The sequence below is a fragment of the Aspergillus novofumigatus genome (genome assembly GCF_002847465.1).
Source record: "Aspergillus novofumigatus IBT 16806 chromosome Unknown P174scaffold_3, whole genome shotgun sequence".
Taxonomy (NCBI): domain Eukaryota; kingdom Fungi; phylum Ascomycota; class Eurotiomycetes; order Eurotiales; family Aspergillaceae; genus Aspergillus; species Aspergillus novofumigatus.
In genome coordinates, this window is record NW_020194276.1 from 1,639,978 (window position 1) to 1,663,256 (window position 23,279).

The 23,279-nt window shown below is 50.3% G+C and overlaps 8 protein-coding genes across 8 annotated transcripts; 4 read left to right on the plus strand and 4 right to left on the minus strand.

The window, feature by feature from the left end:
• Positions 1–219: 219 nt before the first annotated feature.
• Positions 220–2,073, plus strand: P174DRAFT_502731 (uncharacterized protein). The gene is made up of 2 exons (XM_024831112.1): positions 220–308; positions 358–2,073. Exons 1-2 carry the CDS (start codon positions 257–259, stop codon positions 1,977–1,979), a joined length of 1,674 nt encoding a protein of 557 aa, XP_024683963.1. The 5' UTR covers positions 220–256; the 3' UTR covers positions 1,980–2,073.
• Positions 2,074–4,794: 2,721 nt separating this feature from the next.
• Positions 4,795–6,291, plus strand: P174DRAFT_386774 (uncharacterized protein). The gene is made up of 6 exons (XM_024823321.1): positions 4,795–4,857; positions 4,930–5,191; positions 5,239–5,670; positions 5,718–5,824; positions 5,877–5,976; positions 6,042–6,291. The coding sequence occupies exons 1-6, from the start codon at positions 4,840–4,842 to the stop codon at positions 6,182–6,184; spliced, it is 1,062 nt and encodes a 353-aa protein (XP_024683964.1). The 5' UTR covers positions 4,795–4,839; the 3' UTR covers positions 6,185–6,291.
• Positions 6,292–7,676: 1,385 nt separating this feature from the next.
• On the plus strand, positions 7,677–8,839 carry P174DRAFT_439981 (uncharacterized protein). Its single transcript, XM_024826941.1, has 2 exons — positions 7,677–8,373; positions 8,409–8,839. The coding sequence occupies exons 1-2, from the start codon at positions 7,835–7,837 to the stop codon at positions 8,596–8,598; spliced, it is 729 nt and encodes a 242-aa protein (XP_024683965.1). The 5' UTR covers positions 7,677–7,834; the 3' UTR covers positions 8,599–8,839.
• P174DRAFT_404075 (putative transcription factor AATF/Che-1) lies at positions 8,800–10,840 on the minus strand. Its single transcript, XM_024824011.1, has 3 exons — positions 10,739–10,840; positions 10,575–10,677; positions 8,800–10,514 (listed from the first exon to the last, which is right to left on the minus strand). The coding sequence occupies exons 1-3, from the start codon at positions 10,794–10,796 to the stop codon at positions 8,978–8,980; spliced, it is 1,698 nt and encodes a 565-aa protein (XP_024683966.1). The 5' UTR covers positions 10,797–10,840; the 3' UTR covers positions 8,800–8,977.
• A 204-nt stretch (positions 10,841–11,044) lies between these two features.
• P174DRAFT_439984 (Mrp/NBP35 family ATP-binding protein) lies at positions 11,045–12,288 on the plus strand (the record flags this gene model as incomplete). The annotated part of the gene is made up of 4 exons (XM_024826942.1): positions 11,045–11,104; positions 11,156–11,291; positions 11,392–11,511; positions 11,586–12,288. The coding sequence occupies 4 exons, from the start codon at positions 11,048–11,050 to the stop codon at positions 12,245–12,247; spliced, it is 975 nt and encodes a 324-aa protein (XP_024683967.1). The 3' UTR covers positions 12,248–12,288.
• A 309-nt stretch (positions 12,289–12,597) lies between these two features.
• On the minus strand, positions 12,598–13,811 carry P174DRAFT_439985 (uncharacterized protein). Its single transcript, XM_024826943.1, has one exon. The coding sequence runs from the start codon at positions 13,672–13,674 to the stop codon at positions 12,880–12,882; it is 795 nt and encodes a 264-aa protein (XP_024683968.1). The 5' UTR covers positions 13,675–13,811; the 3' UTR covers positions 12,598–12,879.
• A 3,444-nt stretch (positions 13,812–17,255) lies between these two features.
• Positions 17,256–18,461, minus strand: P174DRAFT_366637 (glycoside hydrolase family 18 protein; the record flags this gene model as incomplete). Its single annotated transcript, XM_024822123.1, has 2 exons — positions 17,256–18,315; positions 18,382–18,461. 2 exons carry the CDS (start codon positions 18,459–18,461, stop codon positions 17,256–17,258), a joined length of 1,140 nt encoding a protein of 379 aa, XP_024683969.1.
• A 3,383-nt stretch (positions 18,462–21,844) lies between these two features.
• On the minus strand, positions 21,845–22,910 carry P174DRAFT_404082 (aromatic alcohol reductase; the record flags this gene model as incomplete). The annotated part of the gene is made up of 2 exons (XM_024824012.1): positions 21,845–22,826; positions 22,878–22,910. The coding sequence occupies 2 exons, from the start codon at positions 22,908–22,910 to the stop codon at positions 21,960–21,962; spliced, it is 900 nt and encodes a 299-aa protein (XP_024683970.1). The 3' UTR covers positions 21,845–21,959.
• Between the last annotated feature and the right edge of the window lie 369 nt (positions 22,911–23,279).

Consider the following 23,279-nt stretch of genomic DNA (forward strand, 5'->3'; position numbering starts at 1 on the left):
TGCATGTTCGTGCAGCTAGCAAACATCAAAATCAATAGGTGTTGGTGGAACTTTGTGACTAGAGTGTCTTTAACTGCGAGTGATGAAAAGGCTGGCTGAGCTGAGATTTTAGTCTGCCAAATCAGTCATGATCAGGAGATTTACGTTTATACAGATCTCTCGGAAAGGTATAAATTCACCAAATGGTGACGCCTCAGGATTGGGTTCCCTCTCTAGCACTTTATACTTAGGTTAATTTCAGTCTGTCAGACACAAAATGCTGCTTAGTGCAACCTTTCTCCTCCTTGGTCTGGCGTTCGGGAAACCAGGTATGCTCCTCCATCATTCATTACTGCAGTCATTAATAGACCGTTGCAGTTATACCAAGAGATGATACAAGCCCGACGCCTACGCCCACAGCTGCTACTGACGCATGCGCCACCTCGTCTGTGAGCAGCCAGTGGCTAAGCACATGTAACACCACGGTGTTTTGGCCAACCTCAACAGACTACTTCTACGGCCCGACCACAGGTCCTGGGGCATCTGCTGTCATCTGCAATGCCCAATGGGTCGAATACAATGGCCGAGCAGATGGGCTTGGCTCACTGGGAGCAACTTCCACTTCGACCTCATACTGGATTTCTCCCACCAGCACTGGGGCGTGCAACACAGATGTCCGGCGTGAGGGCCCAGGAGATCCGCACACTGGCCCCGTCACCACACTCTGCGATGGAATCACCCGTGCTATTGGCCCTCTGGAGTATGTTACCGACTACTGGCCCGGCACAGGCCCTTGCAGTACATCGATGGTAACCGAGTCTGACACCACTCTGCTCTACCGGTCACCCTCCCCTGTTCCCACCTGTGAGCTGAATACGCAGGATTGCATTCCCATCTGGCAGACCTACAGCAGTCTTCGCTCCGTCTACCATGAGTCAGTAACAACGGAAATCCCAGGAGATACAAACAGCCCCATCAGTCCAAGCCAATGCCCCACGACAAAAAGGAACTACACAGAGCAGGACCCCTGCACCAACTGCCATTATCTCCCAGACACAGCAACCCTCTTCTACTGGCCGGTGACCACTACTGGCGGTGATCTCTGTAACCAGAATGGAACCACCGTACCTGCCACTCCCACTGGAAACGGCCCCAACACTGCAGTTGTGAACGGCCATACCTTCATATCCCCGAGTATCTACGTATCCTTCACCAGCATCTACGCGAGGAGCAACCAGCGCGCGCACCCAGGTGGCTCCTGCGGCGGCGACTACGAGGACGTGATTATCTCTGTCAACCCAGAAGCCGTGACATCCTACCGCAACCACATAAATGCGAAATACCCAAGAATCGGCACAGCCTACCCGTTCAACTTTGCCGAGTTCCAGCCGCATGTCGTTGGGAACTATTCCCTGCCGCTGATCCCATGGGACCAGTACTGCGATGGATCCCAATGCATCCAGGGCGGAAACGGCTGCAGCATGATCCGCAACGATTACCTCCCCTGGATGGAGATCCCAGACGTGATGACCCAGATTGATCCCCGGTGGACGGAATGCCACCGCTCGTGGTACATTCCGCCGGTCAGCTTGGTTCCGCTGATCGGTGGGCTTGCGTCGCAACCTACCGGGGTGGCTGAAGCAGCTAATCCTGGAGCTGGAGCTGAGTCGACACCTGCAGTGCCTCAGTCGGGCTGGCTGCTCCCACTCCGGAGGCTACTAGCAATCGCCATGGCCGGTGATGCGTGCACAGGCGCATGCAGAATGCAGCAGACTGTTGATTACGGCAAGGCTAAAGTTAAATCACGTTCTGAGAAGTACTTAGATACGGGAAGAACCAATAAAAGTCGCACGCTTGAGAATGGTTCCTGGTTTAATACAGTAATTAAGCTAAGCAGCAGTGCGATCTATGCTGACTGGGAAATCGAGCAGGTAATGCAGGACCATTGGTTTGGAGACGTACCTAGTAATCAAAAGTTGGAACATAACCCTAAGACATGAAGTAAATGAGCGCTCCAAATCCCGATATTTGCATCACCGGAATCAACAGTTCGTTCTTATTATCCACCACCTTCCTCAAACTTCAAGTGAGCATCATTTTCCCCGGTAAAAGGCCTTGAACTCATCATGAATACTCATTTTGAGATCCTCGACCGTCTTCTTGGGCGTCCAACCAAACAGTTCCCGAGCATGGTCCGACTTGGTGTCGAGCATTGCATATACACGTTAGCATGTATTGTCGTAACATGTATTGTCGGGATAATAGCAAGAGTATCTCACTTGGATGCAAAAAGCCAACTCGACAACCGCCTCGTCGAATCCGATTGCCTCTGCCCCCTCTTGCAGCGACAGACTCCTCAACTCATCTGTCTCAAAAACACGAAGAGCTTTTCCCGCCTTTCCAATCTCCCTCGAGATATCTCGAGAAACATGGTCTCCCCCGCCTCGGAGCAGTAGATTCCATTTTTGTTCACCGGGATTTCCGTCGTTTTTGAAACGACTATTTTCTCCAGAATAAGGAGATACAAGTCCACCAAATCTTCAATATGGACGTGTCCCCAGATCCCGTCTCCCTTGCCCACCACAATAGCCTGCTTCTGAGCAAGCGACTTCCTGATGAGAAGCGGAATCTTGGAACGAGAACTTGTTAAAGTGTCCTGATCCAGTACCATAAATGATGGGATTGAATACGACGTAGGCTTTCACGTTGAGCCCATCCGCGGCGTGGATGATAGTCAGCTCAGTTGTCCGCTGGGGTAGGGTACCTGCGCCTCTCGGCCTTCCTTGTACGCGTAGATGTCCTCCTTGTCGCTGAAGGTTCGCGTCTTAATGGATCTACCGCTCAGAGGCAGGTTGTTGTTTGGGGCTTTTGTCTAGTGGCCGGACTCGAAATGCACCGGCTGCTCGTCTTTTCATATACCAATAGTCCAATACCACCTTCAATGCTGCCAACCACAGGGTCAAGCAGTCTTAGACGGCGCCGTCTGTTAAGAGAAGAAATCACATATTCAGCTGCAAAAGAACGTGAATCTAAAATCTAATGTGTTACACTCATTAAGTTACTGGGATCAACGAAAACCAATACTTTCAAACCTTATTCGCAAAGAAACACATCATTGAAGCCGTGGTCGGGCGACATCTCAATGTAAACCCAAAGCAATGCCACATCGCCAACCTCATGGAATAGCTGGCTGGAACGTTCAGTTTCCATCCCCGTCTCCCTCGATAACAAGACACAACATCCTAGTCTAGTAGTTTGTCTTTCGCTGCCTTATCGCGTGGGGGAGAGCTTCAACCCAGGGAATGCTCACGAGAAATAAGGCGGACAATGTTTTCGTCAATTGGAAGGCTCTCCATGACGCAATCATAATCCAGCGGGTCCAGCTCGGGGTCTCAAGGATGCCGCGCATATCCCTCCAGGATGTGATATGATTGGAAAGCAGGCAGGAAACTGGATCTGGAGGAGTCCTGAAGCCCATGCCCAAAGACCTGTGAATAAGCCGTCTGCTATTTTTTCTTTGCTCTTGTTGTAAGTGTTTTCCTAGTGAGTCCTCGCCTTTAACAGGTTTTGGAGTTTCGTCTGAAGGTGCGTAGATGACCTGGCTCTTTTGTTTGAGCCATCCCAAAGGACGAAATTTATCCTCTGTTGTTTGAAAGACACAAGTATGAAGGTTGCTTCTCTGCGGCGAATAGATGGATCCGTCGGTAACTCAGCCGGAGTTGACAACTTGATCGTATGCTTATCATTTCAATTTTCATATTAAGGGAGTCGTCATACCTCGTCCTCCGTGATTGTTGGGTATTCGAGGTACCAGGGGGAGGTGTGGGGAAGTTGGGGCCGGTGGCGCGGGGTAGAAGAATGCGGACACGGACTTAGAGGGCAACTCTCTCCGTCTCTCCACTTGCTTCTTTCACCCACAAGAGAAGGTGCAAGGCAATGGCAAATTCGAAGAAACGAAGTCGACTGATTGCTGGCTGGTGTGTTCATTGAAGATTTTTTGCTTGTGCGGTGACCATGACTCGCTGACCACTTCCTTAGCCACAGATGTAGGGGTGAGTGTTGATCAAATGGTGCAGACGACGGACAACATAGCCTGGGTATTGTATTCAACGTGCTGACTGGATCATCGACAGCTCGTCATCTAAGATGTACGTATGCCTGATATTGGAAGAAGCTCCGAACTCACATATCTAGCTCAATAGGTGACAAGAAAACACCAGCCTGCGACAATTGCAGAACTGCCGGCGAAGATTGCGAGAGATTTCTTAACGTTCGCTTTCGGAATGGCCTAGATTTTGTCAAGGACCAGGATGTGACATTCCCTGGAAAAGATGCTTGGCCATCTTTGACGGGGCCCGGTCAGTCAATCCCAGCACTCTTTGATTCGATTCTGACTTGCATGATGGAAAAGTCCGATTCTACGATGAGACGCGTGAGATTGAATGTCTTTACATAACAAGCAATTCATCACCACCTTCTCAAGCGAGTCATGATACAGGCTACTCAGACGGCAGCCACTGCGGTCAAGCAGGGTCGGATGTCCACCACCGAAGATATCAGATATTTCCCGACGAGGACGCACCCGTGACACCACAGAGTTCTGCCCCTGCCAACAGACCACCTTATGGTGCGTTTCCTTGCGTCTACAAATCTTTCTCCAATATTTTCATTGTGCTGACCGTTGTCAAAGCGGCTTTGAATATAGAAAGTCCCGTCGCTCATCACGGATCTCCGGATGCTGAATCTACAGCAGAGCTGCATCGCAACTCAGCTACTTTGAGTGGTTTTGCGTGCTCACAAACACATTATACTTTTCTTAGTGCAAGAGAGGCTGTTCTATTTCGCAATTTTGTGGATAATATGGCCTTGTGGGTCGGTGTTCCTAGGGATATTTGGGTTCCCTTCTTGCTGAACCCTGTATTCTGATGGGAAATGCTAATATACTTATAGACCGACATTACGGACCCTCAAAGACACTTTGAGGTGGTGGCTCCGGCGCGAGCTCTTCACGAGCCAGTATTACGCGCGGCAATTCTTGCATTTTCATCCCGGCATATCAAGAGGCAAAGACCGGACGGCGACACGGAGTCATTAAAGTATCACAACCAATGCCTTGAGCTTCTCATTCCAACACTGTCGTGCAATGACAACGAGGTTACAGAGGAATTACTAGCCGCCATTGCAATCCTCCGTCAGAATGAAGAAATGGATCGTAAGTTCTATCCAAGTAATCAGCTACTCACCTGCTCATAGAACTAGCACAGGACAACCAGTTCCATTTAACAGGAACGACACGTATATTAAATACCATGTCCTCCTTTGGCTCCTCTGGAGGATTAGGTGAAGCAGCCGCCTGGCTGTGCCTTCGCGAGGACATGTACATATCACTCACGTCACAGTCGCCACTGCGGACAAATCTACAGAGCTTTGAGCGGTCGGATGTCTTCACCAGAACCGACGACTTTGCTTGGTCCAACCGGATGGTCTTCCTGTTGGCCAGGATATTGAGCTGCGCCTTCAACGAGGAGAGCCGAACGAGACGTTCTTACGCTTCGTTGAACGCTCTAGAGGACGAAGTCGAGGATTGGAATGCATCCAAACCGCAAACATTCCAACCTGTTCATTTTCTTCCTCGGGGAAAGGAGTCTGATCGACGATTCCCAACTATCTGGACGCTGTTGCCAGTTCATGGTACGTACGCGTCCTGATGCCTTGGCACACTCGCTGACCCAATGCAGTCGTCGGTTTACAATACTACCACATCGCAAAGATCATACTTGCTTTGTCTGGTTGTTCAAGTCCGTTGCTCCCATACGAAAGCCTGCAACGCTCCCGGGACGTTGAAGTATGTCGATTTTGATCATGGAAACGTGGAAGCAAGAACTAATTTAAGTCAGAGACTTGTCCGGGACCATCTCCTCAATGTCTTAGGCCTCGCTGCGTCAAACCCTAGGGCTGAAAATACCCTTTTCACCGCACGGCATAGCCTAGTGGCTTGTGAGTTATGCTTGCCATGTTCTTTCCTCTTTCCTAACGCTGTCGTACGAAACTGATCTTCCCAGGGGGTTGGATTCTCCGACATAAGCTAGACCAAGAAGCCGCTGAAGAGCTACTGCAGTATATGGAGCTGAAGACTGGCTGGAATACGTCTCGTTTGATAGACTCACTCAGAGAGCAATGGAAAAATGAACTGGGCGATGACTAAACCATACTGTCTCACTCCTCTTTACGTGCGCGTTAGAAGGATTTTAGTACTTTGTAGGCACCCAATTCTCTCGTGTCATAACCTCCAGTACCTCGTCTCTAAGAGTGAAGCGCGTATATGCAATGTTAAATGCAGAGCATTTACCAACGTAAGATCCTGTGTATTGTCTTTACCATCAGATCTCTCATAAGGCATCAGTCATCGATCTCATAATATGTTCTCCTCGCACAAACTATAAAACAAATACGATAATAAGTAGTATGTTCAATAGCAGAGGTCCCTGGCAAATCTTCTCACCGGTACCATCATTCTTCTGTAAGGACAATAACGTAGCGGACGTCTCTTGATGGGAGTCCGTGGAAGGACTCGATTGTCCGCTAAGTTGGCGGGAGGAAGATCCGAAAGTGTATTTCCTTGCGACCGCGAACGAAATATTCAATAGTCGAATCCTCATAATGTTTCCTGGGAAGATGCTGAACGAGGGGTTTGCTTGATGCAGCTAGTTCGTGGGATCGTGTTATCAAATCAATGACCCGCGAGCAGACAAACGACGTTCCAGTCATCGAGGTCAACCATCACCGCCACAACTAATTGCGCCACTTGGCAGGTAGACAGACTCAGTCGACGTCTCACCTTTGCGCCCTGAGGTCGTCGAATGAAACAACTGACGGGAAGGGAAGGGAAGGGAAGGGCCGGGGCGGGAGAAGTCTGCGGGAAGAGTCCCGCTCAGGATCCTTAAGGCCTTAAGGGAGACCACTGACCAGTTGGCATGCCGGTAAAAGGTTCCAGAAACGAAGTCCGAAGCCCAATCGGACCCGGCAACATGTCCGGTTGTCAAGGCAAACATAGAGGAACAGGGCCAGATGCGAAAATCGCCTGAGTCAATTTGGGCTTCTATACCTTATCGGACTACCAGTCCAACTTCTGCGTTGGGTATAGAAGTGGACATGATGATGGCAGGGAATACCATGTTTTGCACCCTCATGCAGTGCTTCATTGCGTGCACAGCCAATCCTCAGAGCACAAAACGTTTTGATGAAACTAGATCCTTGCTTGGGAGTGTCCACTGCTATTGGAGATCCTGATTCGGACGACCAATCCATGGCGTCCAGTCGCTGCGTCGGGAGTGTGGAGACGCCAAAATACGCTTATCTGGTGGTACGAAGGATCGCCATTGGCTTTTACTGGAAGCTTGAGAATTTGAAACACAACTGCCGTGCAACCAGATCTGGTCTGTGTGAGTGCAAATCGATATGCATGCATGAAAGTCCGATAAGCGATCCCTCTTCACCACGTGTAGCCATCGGACTTGTTAAGCTTTGCCATGATCTCCCTGTATAGTCACATGTGCCGATTTGTCCGACAACGGCCGAGGAAGTAGTACCCTGTCTTTCCAGAACAGACTAGACTAGTAGCCGCCTAATTCACTTTCGAATGCAAGCGAATTGTAACTGTCAGTGGCACCTGACTCTTCCGTCCATTATGAGGTTGCGCTCAGGGACCGACGATCTTGGCAGCAGCCAATGGGAACAACAGTGAATGGATATTGCTCGTTCAGTATGGATCTCTGCACCTCCTGCAAGTTTCACTCGACCTCTCTCTTCCCTCTATTCGCAAATCAGAGTCCAACCTTGGGCCTCCCTATGAGTCATGGCGCCATCTTTCCTGGGAAAATTGCGTCGTCGCCGCCGTCGCGATGACAACAACATCGTCGAGCCTTCTCCGCATCCGGAAGTCTCAAAAATGCGGGGATCAACCCAAGCGCTTCCATTGTTGTCCACACAAAACATCAATCCCGAAAACAACCGGCATGCAGACGCTTATAAGACAGAGAAGTACGATGCACTCTGCAGACTTCACGCTCAGCCTGCCAACGCATCCAAGACCGACGCCGACGAATCCCCACGAGACACTCACGCCTTTATAGAACCCGGCGTTGACCCCTCAGACCAAGAACCAGCCTTCACCTGGCAGGACATTGAGCCACGGGCGGATCCCAACCCACCACCAATCTTAGAATACTTCAACTACGAACTATCACCTACCGAAAAGGACAACCTGCTCTACATGGAGACCCAACGGCAGACCTCCGCGCGAAGCGCAGGAACAATAGTCCACCTTTCTACTGTACCCGAAGCACGAGAGCTACGATCCGCGCTGGAGCGCGCAGTTCAAGCGAGAATGCTCGGGTATCTACTACTTTACCCTCCTACAACGAAGTGAGTGGCGCAGTGATCGTCAACCACGAAGGCCTCCCGCACTTCCTCTCGCCGCAGGAGGAGGAGGAACGACAGGTCTCTTTGAGGCGCGCAGTGGAGGAGAGGATGCTGGGCCTTCCGCGTCGGACGACCTTTACCTGGGCGCAATCGCATGGCCCTTCGTTACCGTCTTATTCGCCTGAGAGATACAACTAGTCGACCGGCTTTATCTCGACAGACTGGGGATTCGGAGTTCAGGATTAGGCGTTTAAAGTTGACATTCTATCTTGCATTGTACAGCACACCTTGGCGTCTGGTCATTCTTGTACATACCCTCGTTTGAATCTGCTCGGTTCAGAGCATCGACGCGTTCGCTTATGAGCCTACGGGCCTGGTCGGTTGCACCTTGACATGAGAATTGAGATAATATTTACTCTTAATATGCATTTTTAACAGGAGGCTCTGTGCAAAGCGCTTGCTGGTCCTGTAGTTAATGAAAACAATGGACACAAACGCCGATATATGTATAAACAATGTCTAACCGCTATATGCAACTTTTGACTGCCTCAGGCATATCCACCGACCGGCAGCCCTGCTAGCTGCGGAACAGCCGCAATCCAACCTCCTCATGATCCTCATCACTTTCCTCGGCAGCACTGGCATCCTCATCATCCCCCTCGCGCAATAACCCACTTGCCGTCTTCCCAAGCAGGGAGGCAAAGAACTCCTCACGAGCAGTAGCGGTCCACGTGCCGCGGTCCTCAGGTGCCATAAAGTTCTGCAGTTTCTCGTGGACATCGAACCGCATCTTTCGGCCCTTGGAGGCCCGAGTGTCAATGTCCTGTTTGACCTTGTCCTTGCGCATGCCAGTAATAGGGTGGATACCTTGCCGGGAAGGCAGCTGGAGGTGTAGGGTGTCGATGCCGTTCGTGATGGCGTCGGAAGACGACATGCGCTGCTCGACGAGGTCTCGAAGCAGGGACTGGTAGAAGACGGTGTCGTCGTAGACCGGTTCGGGACCCTCGTCGGACGAATTCCTCCGGCGCTTGGCGGTGCGGTCGCCCGTCTCCGAAGCGACCTGCGCGTCGATGACGGCGGTGATGGTTTGTTGACTGGCGGCGCTCGCCCCGAGGAGCTTTCCTCGGGCGTTGGGGAGGGAGGCCGTGGAACCGCGGACCTTGAGGGACCACTTGTCGAGCACGGCGCGGCGGTGCGCGACGGCGTCGGATTCGAGGTCGGCCATGCGCTTCCAGAGGGAATCGGTGGATGTCGCGGCGGACACTGCGGAAGGTCGCTTGCGTTTCTTGGACTCGTCCTGCGTTTGTGCGTCGGCCAGAGCGAGGCGCAGGTCTTCGAGGGTGGACCAAAGCGCGAGCGCGGCGGATTCAGCGGACTTGATGGCTTCACCGTCGATGTTGGGCTTTTCATCGCTCCCCTTTGCAGTAATGGAGAGCTGGTTGATCGCTGTCAGGCCCTTTTGGAGTTTGATCCGTGCGTTGAGCAAGGCGTCGAACGTCGCGCGCTGCTGCTTGACGGCCCGGCCCTTGGCAGCGTCTGCTTTGGCGGCTTGGGAAATGGTGGCTGCGATTGTTTTTTGGTCGGAGGACATGAGTCTGCGCAGTTCCTCGCGGTCATCGGATTTGGAGGTTTCCTTAAATTGCACTCGGCGGTTGTTGGTTTCCTCGTCCTCGTCCTCATCCTCGTTTTCATCATCGTCATCCTCTTCATCGTCGTCAGAGGGATATTCTCCGTCCATGTCATCCTCGTCCAATCCATCTTCCGAGTCGTCCTCGCTTCCATCAATCTCTTCAGACCCATCGGTATCCATGCCCTCGCCGTCCTCCTCGTCCGAGGAAACCTCCAACTCCTTCATCTGCCGTTTGCCATCCTTTGCGGAGCTCTTGGATTTCCGTGGTCGCTCTTCTTCGCTCTCCTCAGATGCATCTTCGTCCTCGTCGCTTCCCAGCTCAGAATCCTCCTCTTCCTCGTCTTCACTGTCCTCCTCCTCGTCGCTTGAGCGTGCTCTGAAAGGGTCGTCATCACTCTCGGCTTCAAGCGCATCTCGGCTGATTTTCGAGCCGGCATATTGTTTTCCGAGGTTAATTGGGTCCTGTTTGCGAAGTCTCGCCTTTCTGGTTGGAGTTAACATCTTGAACGCAAGGATTACAAACGGTCGATAAGTTCGCACTCACCCTACGGCTTGATAATGCTCTCGTCCAGCGTTAGGATCAGCAGCTTCGGCACCTTCATCGTCACTGTCTGGCCCGGCGCGCTCCAAGTCTTCGGGGTCAAAATCTGATCGCAGTGTTAATCTCCACTTAAAGACGACACAACAACCAATTTCTCGACAACCAACCTTTAGGTGTAGGGTCCTCCAGCTCTGCAAGCCGTTCTGCGAGTGTTTTTGGCGCCATTTCTGCGCCTCGGACAAGTTGAAGCTGTGGATGTTTGATCGTCGATAAATTGTAGTCGGGATCATTTTTTTTATTTTTTCTGCCCGTGATATTTTTCGAGAGGGCGGAATGCGGTATCGGATAAACTTTCCATTTGGGGAATTGAGCTGTCCTATTGGGAAGCTTGCTCCAGGCGGTGTACTTTTCTCTGGCAGTAAATGATGTCGATTGCTGCTCCTCTCTGCAACACTGTATCTGCCATCAACAGCGATATGTTACAAAAGAGGCTATTTTCGGCTCTTCGAGCTCTTCAGCATGAAAATCCTTTGGTAAACAAACCCCTTGCGGACTTATCGGATTGTGGATATTAATGTTAACAGGGTCTTCCGCGATCCGGCACACCACCGTCATTCCCGCGCCGCCGGGGATTACCAGAAAAGCGCAAGATCCGTGATGTCAAAAAAGTCATCGCGGTATCGTCGGCCAAGGGTGGCGTGGGCAAGTCTACTATTGCAGGTATGAGAGTTTGTCTTATATGCTATCCAGATATCTTTACATCAGCAGTTACACAGCCATCCATGACTTTCCAGTAGATTTCTGACTTTCCTTGCGCCAGTGAATCTCGCTTTATCTTTAGCTCGCCGTGGCATTCGTACAGGTATCCTGGATACCGATATCTTTGGGCCCTCCATCCCAACTCTTCTAAACTTGTCTGGTGAACCCCGCTTAGACGAACGTGAGACTGTCCTTTGGGGCACATGCCTTTGGGGCACATGCCTTTGGGGCGCAAGAACTAATGGATTTGACTAGACAACTGCCTCGTCCCTCTGACTAACTATGGCTTGAAATCAATGTCAATGGGCTACCTCCTCCCACAGCCAAAAGCAGACCCGTCGCAACCTGCGGGCAACATTCCCATGGACACCACTCCTATCTCATGGCGTGGTCTTATGGTCACCAAGGCCATGCACCAACTTCTCCATTCCGTCTCCTGGGGCCCTCTGGATGTGCTGGTCCTGGACCTACCCCCGGGGACCGGTGACGTACAATTAACAATCGGACAAGAGCTCATCGTAGACGGCGCATTGATTGTAACCACGCCGCAGGATATTGCTCTGCGCGACGCCGTCCGCGGCTTTGGTATGTTCGAGAAAATGAATATTCCTGTTCTCGGGATGGTTCGCAACATGGCCTACTTCGCGTGCCCGCAGTGCGGTTATCAAACGAAGATCTTTTCCCATGGTGAAAGTCATGGCCATGGCCCGGAGGATTCGGGCGTGGTCGCCGAGTGCAAGCGCCTAGGCGTTGAATTCCTCGGGGATATCCCTCTCGATGCTAAAGTCTGCGAGGACGCTGACCGCGGAGTACCTACGGTGGTATCGGAGGAGAGCGATGATCGCAGCGTAAGGCGCAAGGCTTTTCTGGACGTTGCCGAAAAGGTTGCGCGAAAGATTGGTCTGGAGTGGAGGTGATGGTAAACTGCCATGTTGTTTGTATAATAAATATATACCCGAATGTCTTCTTCCTATGGGATATACCGATGGTCTGTTTCTTTATAGTGCCAGTAACTAAGGTACACGTCAAATGCCTCGCACAGCATGGATAACTGTCTTGATCTTGGACAAATCAGGGCAGGAACCCGGTCTTGTTTGCGATTCTATGGCTGGATATTGTGGCTTGTGAATAGGACCTTCGCTCTTCATGTTGACGCACTGTGCTGGGATTTACAGGTCTGCCTCGGACTTAATAGCCACTGTTATGGCAGGTCCTCGCTGGAGGTCTTTTCTACAGAAGCTCCAGAGGGTAGAGTACTAGGCTATTTGGGACCACCTGTTTGATTGGAATATGATATATCAGGTAAACGCATATTCAAATGAATGACAGACAGGTTATAAAATCCGGCGGGTTTTAACAGATACGCTCCAGTGACAGAAAAACGAGTGAAATCTGACCCAAGATTGCACTCAATAACCTACATCGTGTCTTGGTAGGTAATCAGGCCCTGTAATCAAGGGAAGATTCGTGCTTATGAAGGCACTGTTTGCCAAATTCCCTGATGCTCCGACTCACAAAGCAGTTTCCTTCTGCATCAAGCGCTCGGGTCTCACACAGGAACATAAGCCCGGTTCGGCGCCCAGTTGGTCAGCGAGGGCTCGATATTCCGGCTGGAGAGCTGGCATTCGCCGGCCGTGCTGGTAGTCCTGACGGACATCGCGCTCTTGCACTTCGGGTCAAGCGCACAGATCAGAGCACACTCTTCGTGAGTTAGTCCCGGTTGAATAGTCCGGTAGATGTCCGCCGCGGCTTTGGCCATCGCCATGTCGCATTTCTGCTTGAAGGGCCTGTTTCCGATGGTGATGATCTGGTCTTTCCCGGCCGGGCAATCCATGTAGGGGGGAACTTGAGGGCCGGCGGCAGCGTTCCTTTCGCACTCGGCCAGCTTCGCCTCATTCACCTTGCAGGCTGCAAGGTCGTCCTTGCACTTTTGTAACTGCTCCAGGGTGCTTTCACCAAAGGGGTCCTCGCCATTTTCTTCTGCTTTCCGATAAGTCATGAACACGACGCTGTTTTTATTGACAAGCGCAGGAAGGGAAGAGTGCTTGGCGTGGAGACAGGCGCTTGTGGCGCTGGGCAAACTCGTCCAGGCACTGCCTAGACATCCGCTGCCCTTGTTGACACAGCCCTTGACACAGTCCTCGGGGGTGCTTGCGGCGTATGCCTGGTACTGGTTGTTCGGGGGAGCGTACTGGCCGCAGTGGTAGGTCACAAAGAGTCCCGGCTCCACCTCGACTTCTTCATCGGAAGGGAAGGTACAGATTCGGTCGTAGTGCTGCTGGGCAGTTTGGCCGTAGACTAGCCCGCAGGTCAGGGACAGGGCCCAGATAACAGGGGCTTTCATTGCGGAGAGAGGTAAACACAAGTGGTAGTTCTGAGATAATGAGTTGGGAGATTGCCTTGTCTGATCGTTGGTGAGAATTGGTATTCGAAAGTGAACTAGATCGAGGGAGATTAGGGTATTTATAGGCTTCCGGCGTCTCCTTCAACCGAGTAATGCAATCACCCAGCAGGCCTTTGAAGAAGCCGGAAGTTCTTCTTGCTTTGAGAATAGGAACTGACAGACATGCACCCCACTCGCCAATTACCACGGTGCATGTATTGCGGGGTCTGATTTCCTAGTGATGCAGTGCAACATCCAGGAGCATACTAACATGGCTGATTTGGAGTTACAGTGACCAGCTACCCCTCTGTCCTTTTAGGGACTTGATCATCATGTCAGTTGACTCCACGTAATAGGAAACTGGCCATTTGGTGGATTGGACCTGGGAGATACTGACATGCTGGCTGCAAAGACTTGGGGATCACAGATGATCTCACATCATATCCAAGCACACTGTTGAGCAATGCACCTTGGTCCATCCCAATGCTGGTGGCTGATACGACCGTGATGTGCAATACACATTTGGCCACGGACAGGAGATTGTGGCTGGCTGAATAGGTAGGCAGGGCAAGGAAGGAAGGACTTCGTTGGTTGAGAGCAATCGGAAGAGTGATCTATCACGCTGGCTACAGATTGGCTTGGAGCATGTGGTTATTCACACTCGTGCCTAGGCAGCTGACTCTGCAGTCCATAACTAGACCCGTCATATCTGCATGGCCGGAATAGTTTGCCCAAGATCGTCCTGCCAAATCTGATTTTGTTTGATCTGATAGCTCTCATTAGAGTAGCGAATCAGCATAGATCGTCCCCTCTCCACTTTTTAGACAATCGTATTGAAGATCTGCCGTTCCCAAAGAGAGCTGACTATTGTTTAATTACTAGTAGTCAAATGAGACACCAACGTGGTCAGGAAATTGATAGGCTCCCATGAGAATAATGCAGCTGAAGCAACTGTTAGACCTGTTACAGTGTCTGCGACCTTCAGTCCAAGCAAAGAATGGTTTTGGTCAGTGCAAATCACTCGTATGTTGGGATGTGATGGTCCCAGTACCACATACAGTAGCGCTAAAGGTAATGCAGCAGTACAAGAAAAGAACACTCAATTAGGATAGGACCCAATTCAGTCTCCAAGGAAGGTCTGAGACCTGTTCTGCAGAGCCCCTCTTTCTGCCCTTGCTACACTTGAAGATGAAACTGGGCCAGGCTTGTATGCTTTTGTTTTCTTCTGAAGTATCAAGTCCGGGCATACCTTGGCCTCACCTCGATTTGGTGGAGCTACAATGACCAGCCTTAGCATATGTGCGATGATGTAGCACCCAATAAACAGCCAAGAGAACTGGACACCAACACCATCTGCAGTTAGCTTCACCTTCTAGAGTGCAAGCCACATTAGCTCAATCAACTCACTGAATGAAAGGTATTGCCACCTAGGTCCTTCAGCTCTTGGGCCCTGGTTTTCACAAACACCTCAAACTCGTTAAACAAGGGATTCGCGTGCTCCGTAAATATATCCTGTCATAGGGTTAGGGCAAGTGTCTATAAGACACTTTATTATAGGCGTGCTCTACCAGAAGTTAACCCAGCAGTACAGATCCTCTTCAGCACTAGAACTCATCCTCATATCAGGAAGGACATCTGTGTCCTCACACCAGAGCAGCAGTAACTGTCCCCAGGTAATGGAGAGAAGCCACTCTCTTAAGTAATGCAGATACATATCACACCAGCCTAATAAGGGTCCTGGATTTGGACTGCAGGCATAGCAGTTGATTGTTCGCTAACATATTTGCATGGCGGATGGCCAAAAACAATTGCCAGATTAAATGCTACAGTGTGATTGAGCACAAGCCATAGCCTGAAGCTGACAGCAGTTATATTAAAAAGTCAGAATTACCTATGCAGGGAGAATTCAGACAACGTTTGTTTCCTGTTCCCCTCTGATAGAATTAGTATTCACTCAAGCAGATCTCTCTGGTTATCAGGCAGCAGATGAGCAGCAAGCCTCTTTAGGTTTAAGGGACTTCACCTTTCAAAGATCATCGGTCTTTGGTCATATTTTTAAGATATTGATGGAATAACCAGTCTTTTGATCTATTTTTACCATGAGTTTGCTCCTTGGTCTTACGGCATATCATCTAAGTAACCTTGAGTATGGAAGAAGAAAGAGAAGTAAAACAGACGCAACAGGGGTTCTAGATGACTGAGTTCTGTAAGACCACCGTTTGTCAAAGTACAACTCCTTAGTAGCTTAGTAATGGCCTGTTGAATGTGGAATGCTCTGAAACGATGCAAATTACAACCACAAGGAGAGTGTTAAGATTTTTGGGCCATGAACTTATTCTATGCAGAGCATGGAAGAAAAGGCAAGAGTTAAACAGGCTTACTGCAGTCACAAGGCACTGCTGTGGGTTGGAAGATGCAGTTTTAGACAGTTTGAAAATATATACTTTAGTGACATCTCTTTTCACTCTGCTGTAGGTTACTCATAATCATTCACATCGACCAGGATCGACTACAACCTCCGTAGACTGACAACCAGACCTGAAGGTAGTGAAGCGTAACAGCAGTGAGATGGTATCAATGCTAAGAAGCATCTTCCCAACAGCTGCTGCGCTAATTCAAAGGGGATTCTCGATCGCTGCCAAGACCACTCTGCAAAGAATGCAGTGTGTTCCTGCATTGGCAATACTAGACTCCTCCGTACACAAATGAATATCTGAGTTGAGTTCAATAAGATTATCATTCAACCTGCACCCTCAGCAGATACATACATAAGACACAGAGCGTGGGAACAGGGCAGGGGATACTTAGCCCTCTCCCCTAATCCTGATCCTACCCTTCTCCTAACCCCATCATCTACCATTGGAAACATAATCTAATCAGTCAGTAGACCTGATCTCTCAGTGCAAGTTCATACCGTTGAACGAAGAATATCTGGGCTGGTATCTTGACCACGGAGTAGACAGGTCAAGTCACTGAAGGATCAGGCCACAGGCAGCGGGGAAATTTCGGCAGAAATACTTAATGTACCACTACCTCATTAGGGCCCGGCACGTTGTTGCCCAAAGACGAATCAGGGTTGCGGCTGGTGCTAGTGCCACTAAAGTTAATCAGCCGCTATGGATCGAAGGATCAGGATCAGGATCAGGATTCAGGTACCAGGCACAGGGCGATGAGTGGGTAGAGTCGTCAGAGGGTGTCTTATAGCCCAGATACAGGATGGAGCAGACTACACTACTCCAGGGTATAGGGAACTACATGAACACATTCTGTCAATAAGATAGTAGATGATATTACAATTCTACATGTAGGATAAGAGAACCCCTAACTCTAGCCAAGCACTCAGCCACTCAGCGGCAGGCAATCCTAGCTTCCAAGAAGAAAGGAGAAAGAAAAGATGCAAAAAGCACATCACCATATCTATGACAAAGCCTAGCGTCTCTTAAAGTAAGAAACAAGATGCAGAAAGTAAACCTACAGCCAAACCCCCACATCACAATTACCAAAGGCGTAGGACATCACTTGACCTGCTCCAGAGTCCAGCCTCACAGACCAGGCATCCCAGCGCGCAAGTTGGCATACTTGCTGGTAGGATAGTTGAGGTTGTTCTTTCTGTTCTCGAGCGCCTCGGCACCGCCAAAGGCGCTGATGGTCGTGCTGATCAAGCTCTTGGTGTCGTTGCGGTCCATGCTGACCTCCCACCATGCAGCACCACCAAGACCAAGGCTCTTGATGTACTCGGCCTTGACCGTGGCAATCGCGGGGGTGTCGTAGGAGATCATGTACTTGCGGGCGGCGTCGTAGCTGTAGCTGGCGCCGATGGCGGGCAACTCGACGACACTGGCGTTGAAGCCGGGGACGGGGAGCGCCTTGTAGTCCCAGACACCGGCGGTGCCGAAGCTGCCCAGGGTGCCAACGTCGGCGAACTTGGTACCAGGGCCAGCGGTCCGGTTAAAGGAGCGGCCGTAGAGGGGAGACTGCAGCAGGATCTTGTTGGCGGGGGCTCCGGCCGAGATGTAGTGCAGGATGCCGGAGTTGGTCTCGAAGTCGGTCGACTTGGGGTTGAACACGTCGGTGAAGAGGTTGGCCTGGTGGCCGGAGTAGTTGCTGAAGCCACCCTGGTAGTCGAGGGCCATGAAGCTGTAGAAGTCGACGTAGGGAGTCATGTTGGCGAGGTCGAGCAGCTTGTACTTCTCGGGTCCGGCGGGAGACGCGTAGGAGATGATGAAGGGGGAGGTGGCGTTCAGCTTCTTCTCCAGAGCGTCGAAGCCAGCGCGCAGATCCTTGAGCAGACTGACCATCTGGGCGGCCTGTTCGGCACCGTCGACGTATTCGTAGTCGACATCAAGACCGTCGAAGCCGAGGTCGGACACCAGCTCCATTGCGGAGGCCACGAATTGGCGCCGCTTGGTCTCGGAGGCCAGCATGGGGGCAAAGTTCGTCCGGTAGGTCCATCCCCCAACGGAGAGAATAGTCTTGAAGTTGCGGTGAGCCTTCTTGAGGAGGTACAGCTGCTTGATGTTTCCGTAGACGTTGGTGCCAGGAGCAGTGTTATCATCGCCGGGGTAGGAATACTGCAGGTCGGCCCACTCATCGCTCAAAAAACTGCGAATGGACTCAGCATTGTAGCCCTTTTGTACCGCTAACATAGGACCCGCTAATATCACTCACATTGAACCAGTGGTAGTGTTGACGTTGGCAAAAGCGTAGGAGAGATGAGTCAACTTATCGGCGGGAATGTCGGTGACCATGAAGCTGCGGGCATAGATGTCCTAACATCTCGACTTAGCCGTTGATCCTATCGGTACAAAGCAATCTAGTCACCCAGTTTCCATAGTAGGCCAGGGACTTCTTCCCAGCAAATTCAGGGCCAGGAGTCCACGATGGTGGTAGCACCTGCTTGCCGCCATTCTGGCCTACATCCTTGCCAGCATCCTTGCCCCCATTGTGGCCACCGTGCTTGCCGCCATGCTTGCCATCATGCTTGGTTGCGCAGGCCAGTGTTCCTGTGAAAAGGAGAGTGGCAACGAGTGTAGGCAACAATGACACACGCATTGTTCCGGATTAACGAATGAAGGTGTCTATAAAAGACTGTAAACGAAAGACTGAAGGAATGAAAGGTTCTCGAAAGAGAGTGAAAGAACTGTTGCCAAAACACAGTTGTTGACCTGGTAGAACGCAGCAGACATCCCAGCCTTTATATCAACATCTATCAGTCAGCGCTCCAAGTCCGGAACCCCTACCACCGTCAACACGTTTAAGACATTGCAAATGAGAAATGATCAATTAGACTTTGGGAGATAAACGGAGAGGGCAACTTAGTGGTCGATCATCTTCCAGGGCATTTTCCGGAGTGTTCCGGACCCCAGTATCCAGGTCCGACTGGTCCTGAAGGATTCCTGTAGGATCCGGATCCCAGCTGTATTCCTCAGGGGTAATCCTTTCAGGCGACATGCTAGCACTCCGTGGCACACTTGGGATAGTAACAGTGTCTTGCTGGCAAAGTGCGTGTAAATTTGGCGGGTTCAATTTCCACGTGGCTTGATCTACATTCCTGGTGCAGTTGACCAGTGTGATACTATGTGCAGTTGTCTTTCCACAGCCTTATGTGCGCCTATAGACGGGGGACCTTTGGGGTGTCTCAGATCCAGGTGGATTCGTGAAGAGGTATTCGTCTTTTAGCCGAGAATTTTCCTGGCTCGGGGAAATATAGTCTGTGGCAAGGAATATCAACTGAGCCCAACTCTGTGAAAAGTCCACCATTTGCTCGCAAATTCATTTACTTTGACAAAGACTTTTTTTTCTATATTTTCATCGAAGCTAGTCAGCATCTAAGGTATGTTCTGCTAGTTTGTCCTAAGGTGTAGTATCTCTTCAGCTGGAGACTAGATACACCGGACCATCTAGTCTTCAGAGCAAGTTAGTAATTAAGCATACATTAAAGGGCCACAATGGACTGATTTCCTAAGGTATCAAAAGTGGGCCATTGCCCAACTAATTGCCCGGCTGCTGTTAATATAGATGCATATAGGAACCACACGTAATCAAGAATCTAGAAGGTCTCTCACCTAACAATATATATATTAGTATTTATAATCCTAAGAACATGTTACTGCCCAGAGGTACATCGCTAACTTATAGTGTTACCGTGCTATCTTATAGCAATCACATTATCAGAATGGGCCGGAGTACACCTCATATAACATAACATATATCAAACCACTCAGCCAAAAAGGGGTCCAGCCAACCATCTCTAGCTAGTAGGATGATAGCAGTAGGGTCAACACAGCAGGGAATACAACATAACACATCCCAGAACCTGTTTAACTTCTTCAGACTCGTCCAGAGGATCAGATATATGCTTCCTATATGCCGTCATGGATATTCTGCAGCAACATCATGAGGGCTGCGGAAACCCTTCCATTCCCGCTGGCGTCGGGTTTGGGGTAAATCCTCTTGTTTAAAACAAATCGTAAGCTATTTTGGGACCTTGCTCATCCTGGTTATGGAAGACTAAGGAGGGATCTGCTATGCTCTTAGACATGGATACTATGTATGTAACTGCTTTTTAGTAGCATCTAATGGAGCATGAGGTAGTTGGCTGTAGACGTGAGGATGTGATGCAAATGGATAAGTTGCAGATGGTAAGCAGTCAAATGTACTTACGTTCACTCTGTGGCATTCAAGGTTTTCTTAAACAGTGAGCAGCGGTAATTTGCACAGAGATCATCAATGCATTGTGGAGCTGAGATATATTGGGTATTGTACAAGAGGGGAGTGGTTAGTGAGATCTCAAGTTGCCAGGACTACAGAGGCCAGTTGTACCCATATGCCCGGTGGACGTCGCGGAGGAATGCGATTGTTTCACCAAAAGACCGAGTGTGTACTGACATCAATAAGAGAAGATGGCACTACCAGTATTAGCGTCCCGGAAGGAATATGCATATGACGGCAAGGGAACTCACAATCCAACCACCCATGCAACTGTCGCTCAAACACAATGTTTCGAACACAAATAGACCGTCCATCCGGGACCTTAGGCCCCTCATGAAGACCCCTAGCTTGATTAATCGCCCTTGCCTCATCCTCTAGTCTCTGTACCATGTCGTTCGACTCCTGCAGGAGGATATCCGCACCTGCAATAATAAAGAACATGTTCTGCGGCAAGGCTTGGACATCAGCCAGGATAGGGTGCAGCATCGGATTCTCCATATTCTGCAGCCTGTTTGGCCCAGCATAAGCGTCGAAAAGTGGCTGCAGGAAAGACAAAGGATCTACCGCTGGGAAGTCCGAGGACTTGGGCTTTAGCCAGGGTGGGAGGCGCAAGTCAACCTAGTTCCGATATCAATCCGTCGTTTGCTCGAGATTATCTCTCTGGATATAGTAGGGGGCCGTACAACTGCACAAAAACCAACAAAGCCCTTAATAGCGTGCGCTATCCCTGCTAGGCTCTGTGTAATAGCAAGCGCCAGATTCCCTCTAACAGAGAACCTACTAACAGTGAAGAGTCTAGGATCAGCATTCTAAATTTTCTCTTTATTCTCTAAGAGAAAGCTTATGACATCTTGCACGCCCTTATGTATAGTGGGGAAGATGTATTACAGGGTGTAGTAATATAAGCTAGAAATTATGACTAGTCTAGTCTTCTCTGCTAGCTCTCTAAATAGAAGTATGTATTACCTTCTAGGAGGCCCCTGAGAAAAGTGCCTCTGTGGATGTTAAGATGTATAGGGCAACTTTTTCTAAGGGGAGTGATGGTGAGGATCTCGGGGCGTAGATAATAGGTTAGATGGAGCTGGCTCTGTGTTTAAGAGGGATCTAAATCTTACTAGTATATAGAAATTAGCTGGAAATACTCCATTCGATGGTATATGTGATTAAGCTGATGGGCTAGAGGAGTAGCAGGCGGAGGCGAGTGTGGAGAGGGGTGAGTGGAGAAGATGGCGTCTCTGAGGATGCGGAGGGCACGTAGTAGGAACATCATAATGGCACCAGGAAGCAGGCTATCTATATTTATCAAGAGAAGGAAGTAGAGAAGCAAAGAGAGAAAGGCTAGTCAACGAAGTCAAGGCCATAAAAGATGCATGACCCCACCTCGTACCCATGATCAGGTGGCTCATCAGCTGCTCCAATGCCACGAAACACTTCTCTTGGAATATCCTGATTCCTATGGGCTGGCTGCTTTCGCTTTATATACGAGGGGGAAATAAACTGGGTAATGATATATCCAAATAACTACACCGGAAGAACTAGTTACATTTTCTCTCAAACATTGCTTCCAACACCTCTTCACCCATGATCCCCAGACCCAAGAGCTCGTTATCCACCTTCTTATACTCGGACGGATATTTCCCACTAAAGACTGCAGCCTTGAGCAACCCCAGAACCAGAGGCATTTGCATCCCCTTCTCTGAAATCTGATTAACCATGTCAGCAAGTTCAGCTTCGGCGTTGACTTTCGATTCAGTCCAGGGCTCTGCAGGCGGACTGTACTTCTTCGCCAACGCCAAAACCTTCCTCTGTGTCAAAACCATGTCGTGTACATAAAGCACGCGATTCCTCGTGGCGTCGGCGTTCTTCAACGCACCGGCGACAGCCGTCCCAATACTAGCCACGCTAGTCGTGCTGAATGGATGCTCGCCGCCGTCGTACAGTACAGCCGTCCGGTTGACCTGGTCAACAACAAAGGGGCTCGAGACCACATAGTCTAGGAACAGGCCCACGGCAAGAATGGTATACTCCAGCTGCCCCAAACGTGCCTTTTCCTTCAGATAGTTCTGTATTTCGACAGGGCGAGCATGCACGGGGAGACCCTGAGCTTCCGGGGCTGTGGTCAGGGCCCCAAAGTCCGCTGGGATAAAGCGCTTCACGCCAGCGCGGATACTGGCGTCGATGGCTGGTTTCTGAATCATGAATGCTGCCGAGTTGACGGTCGAGACGACGGCGTCGTGGCCGCGAAGAGCTTGCTCTAGGCTGTCTGTGGACGCGTAGTCGACCTCAGTTACTTCGACTCCCGCTGGCTCTCCCTGGATGGAGCTGCGGGAGCGAGTGAGGACGGTCACGTCGAAACCTGCTTTGACGAGTTGGTCGAGAACGGCTGAGCCAAGGAACCCTTTCTGTCTATTGTTAGCCATTGGAAAGAGGTCTGATTAGGGAAAGGGACGTACGCCGAGCAAAGCAACCTTCTGGATGGCGGTCATGTTGGGAATGGTGCTTGTGTAGGAGATAGTATATCAGTATCACTATGCGCATTAGGAAAGGTTGATGAACAGCAAGGCACAGTAGGAGGAACGGAGCTGCTATTTATACACCTACCTGGTGTGCCTGTTGTTGCGAATTATCCATATTCGGAAGAATACGTCTTCGCCATGGATCGAAGGGAACAACCAAAACAGGTGTTTGACTCGTACAATAGCGTATGTTCCTGAAGGCTCTCGGTAGCAGAGCAGCGATATCTACCGTCTGATGCCGCTGTCAAAATGCTTGGCTTTCTGTGTACTTCGTAATTGATCTTGCTCGTGTTCGTGCTCTTAACTGTTGAAAGTAAGCACTACGTCCCAAATAGGAAA

Excerpts from the sequence above, each read along its gene's own strand:
- P174DRAFT_502731 (XM_024831112.1), top strand. The coding sequence starts at position 257 with ATGCTGCTTAGTGCAACCTTTCTCCTCCTTGGTCTGGCGTTCGGGAAA. Across the intron at positions 309-357 it reads TCTGGCGTTCGGGAAACCAG|TTATACCAAGAGATGATACA; the intron begins GTATGCTCCTCC and ends AGACCGTTGCAG.
- P174DRAFT_386774 (XM_024823321.1), top strand. Across the intron at positions 5,825-5,876 it reads AACGCTCCCGGGACGTTGAA|AGACTTGTCCGGGACCATCT; the intron begins GTATGTCGATTT and ends AATTTAAGTCAG. Across the intron at positions 5,977-6,041 it reads ACGGCATAGCCTAGTGGCTT|GGGGTTGGATTCTCCGACAT; the intron begins GTGAGTTATGCT and ends TGATCTTCCCAG.
- P174DRAFT_439981 (XM_024826941.1), top strand. The coding sequence starts at position 7,835 with ATGGCGCCATCTTTCCTGGGAAAATTGCGTCGTCGCCGCCGTCGCGAT. Across the intron at positions 8,374-8,408 it reads GTTCAAGCGAGAATGCTCGG|TGGCGCAGTGATCGTCAACC; the intron begins GTATCTACTACT and ends CAACGAAGTGAG.
- P174DRAFT_404075 (XM_024824011.1), bottom strand. The coding sequence starts at position 10,796 with ATGGCGCCAAAAACACTCGCAGAACGGCTTGCAGAGCTGGAGGACCCT. Across the intron at positions 10,678-10,738 it reads GGAGGACCCTACACCTAAAG|ATTTTGACCCCGAAGACTTG; the intron begins GTTGGTTGTCGA and ends CACTGCGATCAG. Across the intron at positions 10,515-10,574 it reads GAGCATTATCAAGCCGTAGG|AAAGGCGAGACTTCGCAAAC; the intron begins GTGAGTGCGAAC and ends AACTCCAACCAG.
- P174DRAFT_439985 (XM_024826943.1), bottom strand. The coding sequence starts at position 13,674 with ATGAAAGCCCCTGTTATCTGGGCCCTGTCCCTGACCTGCGGGCTAGTC.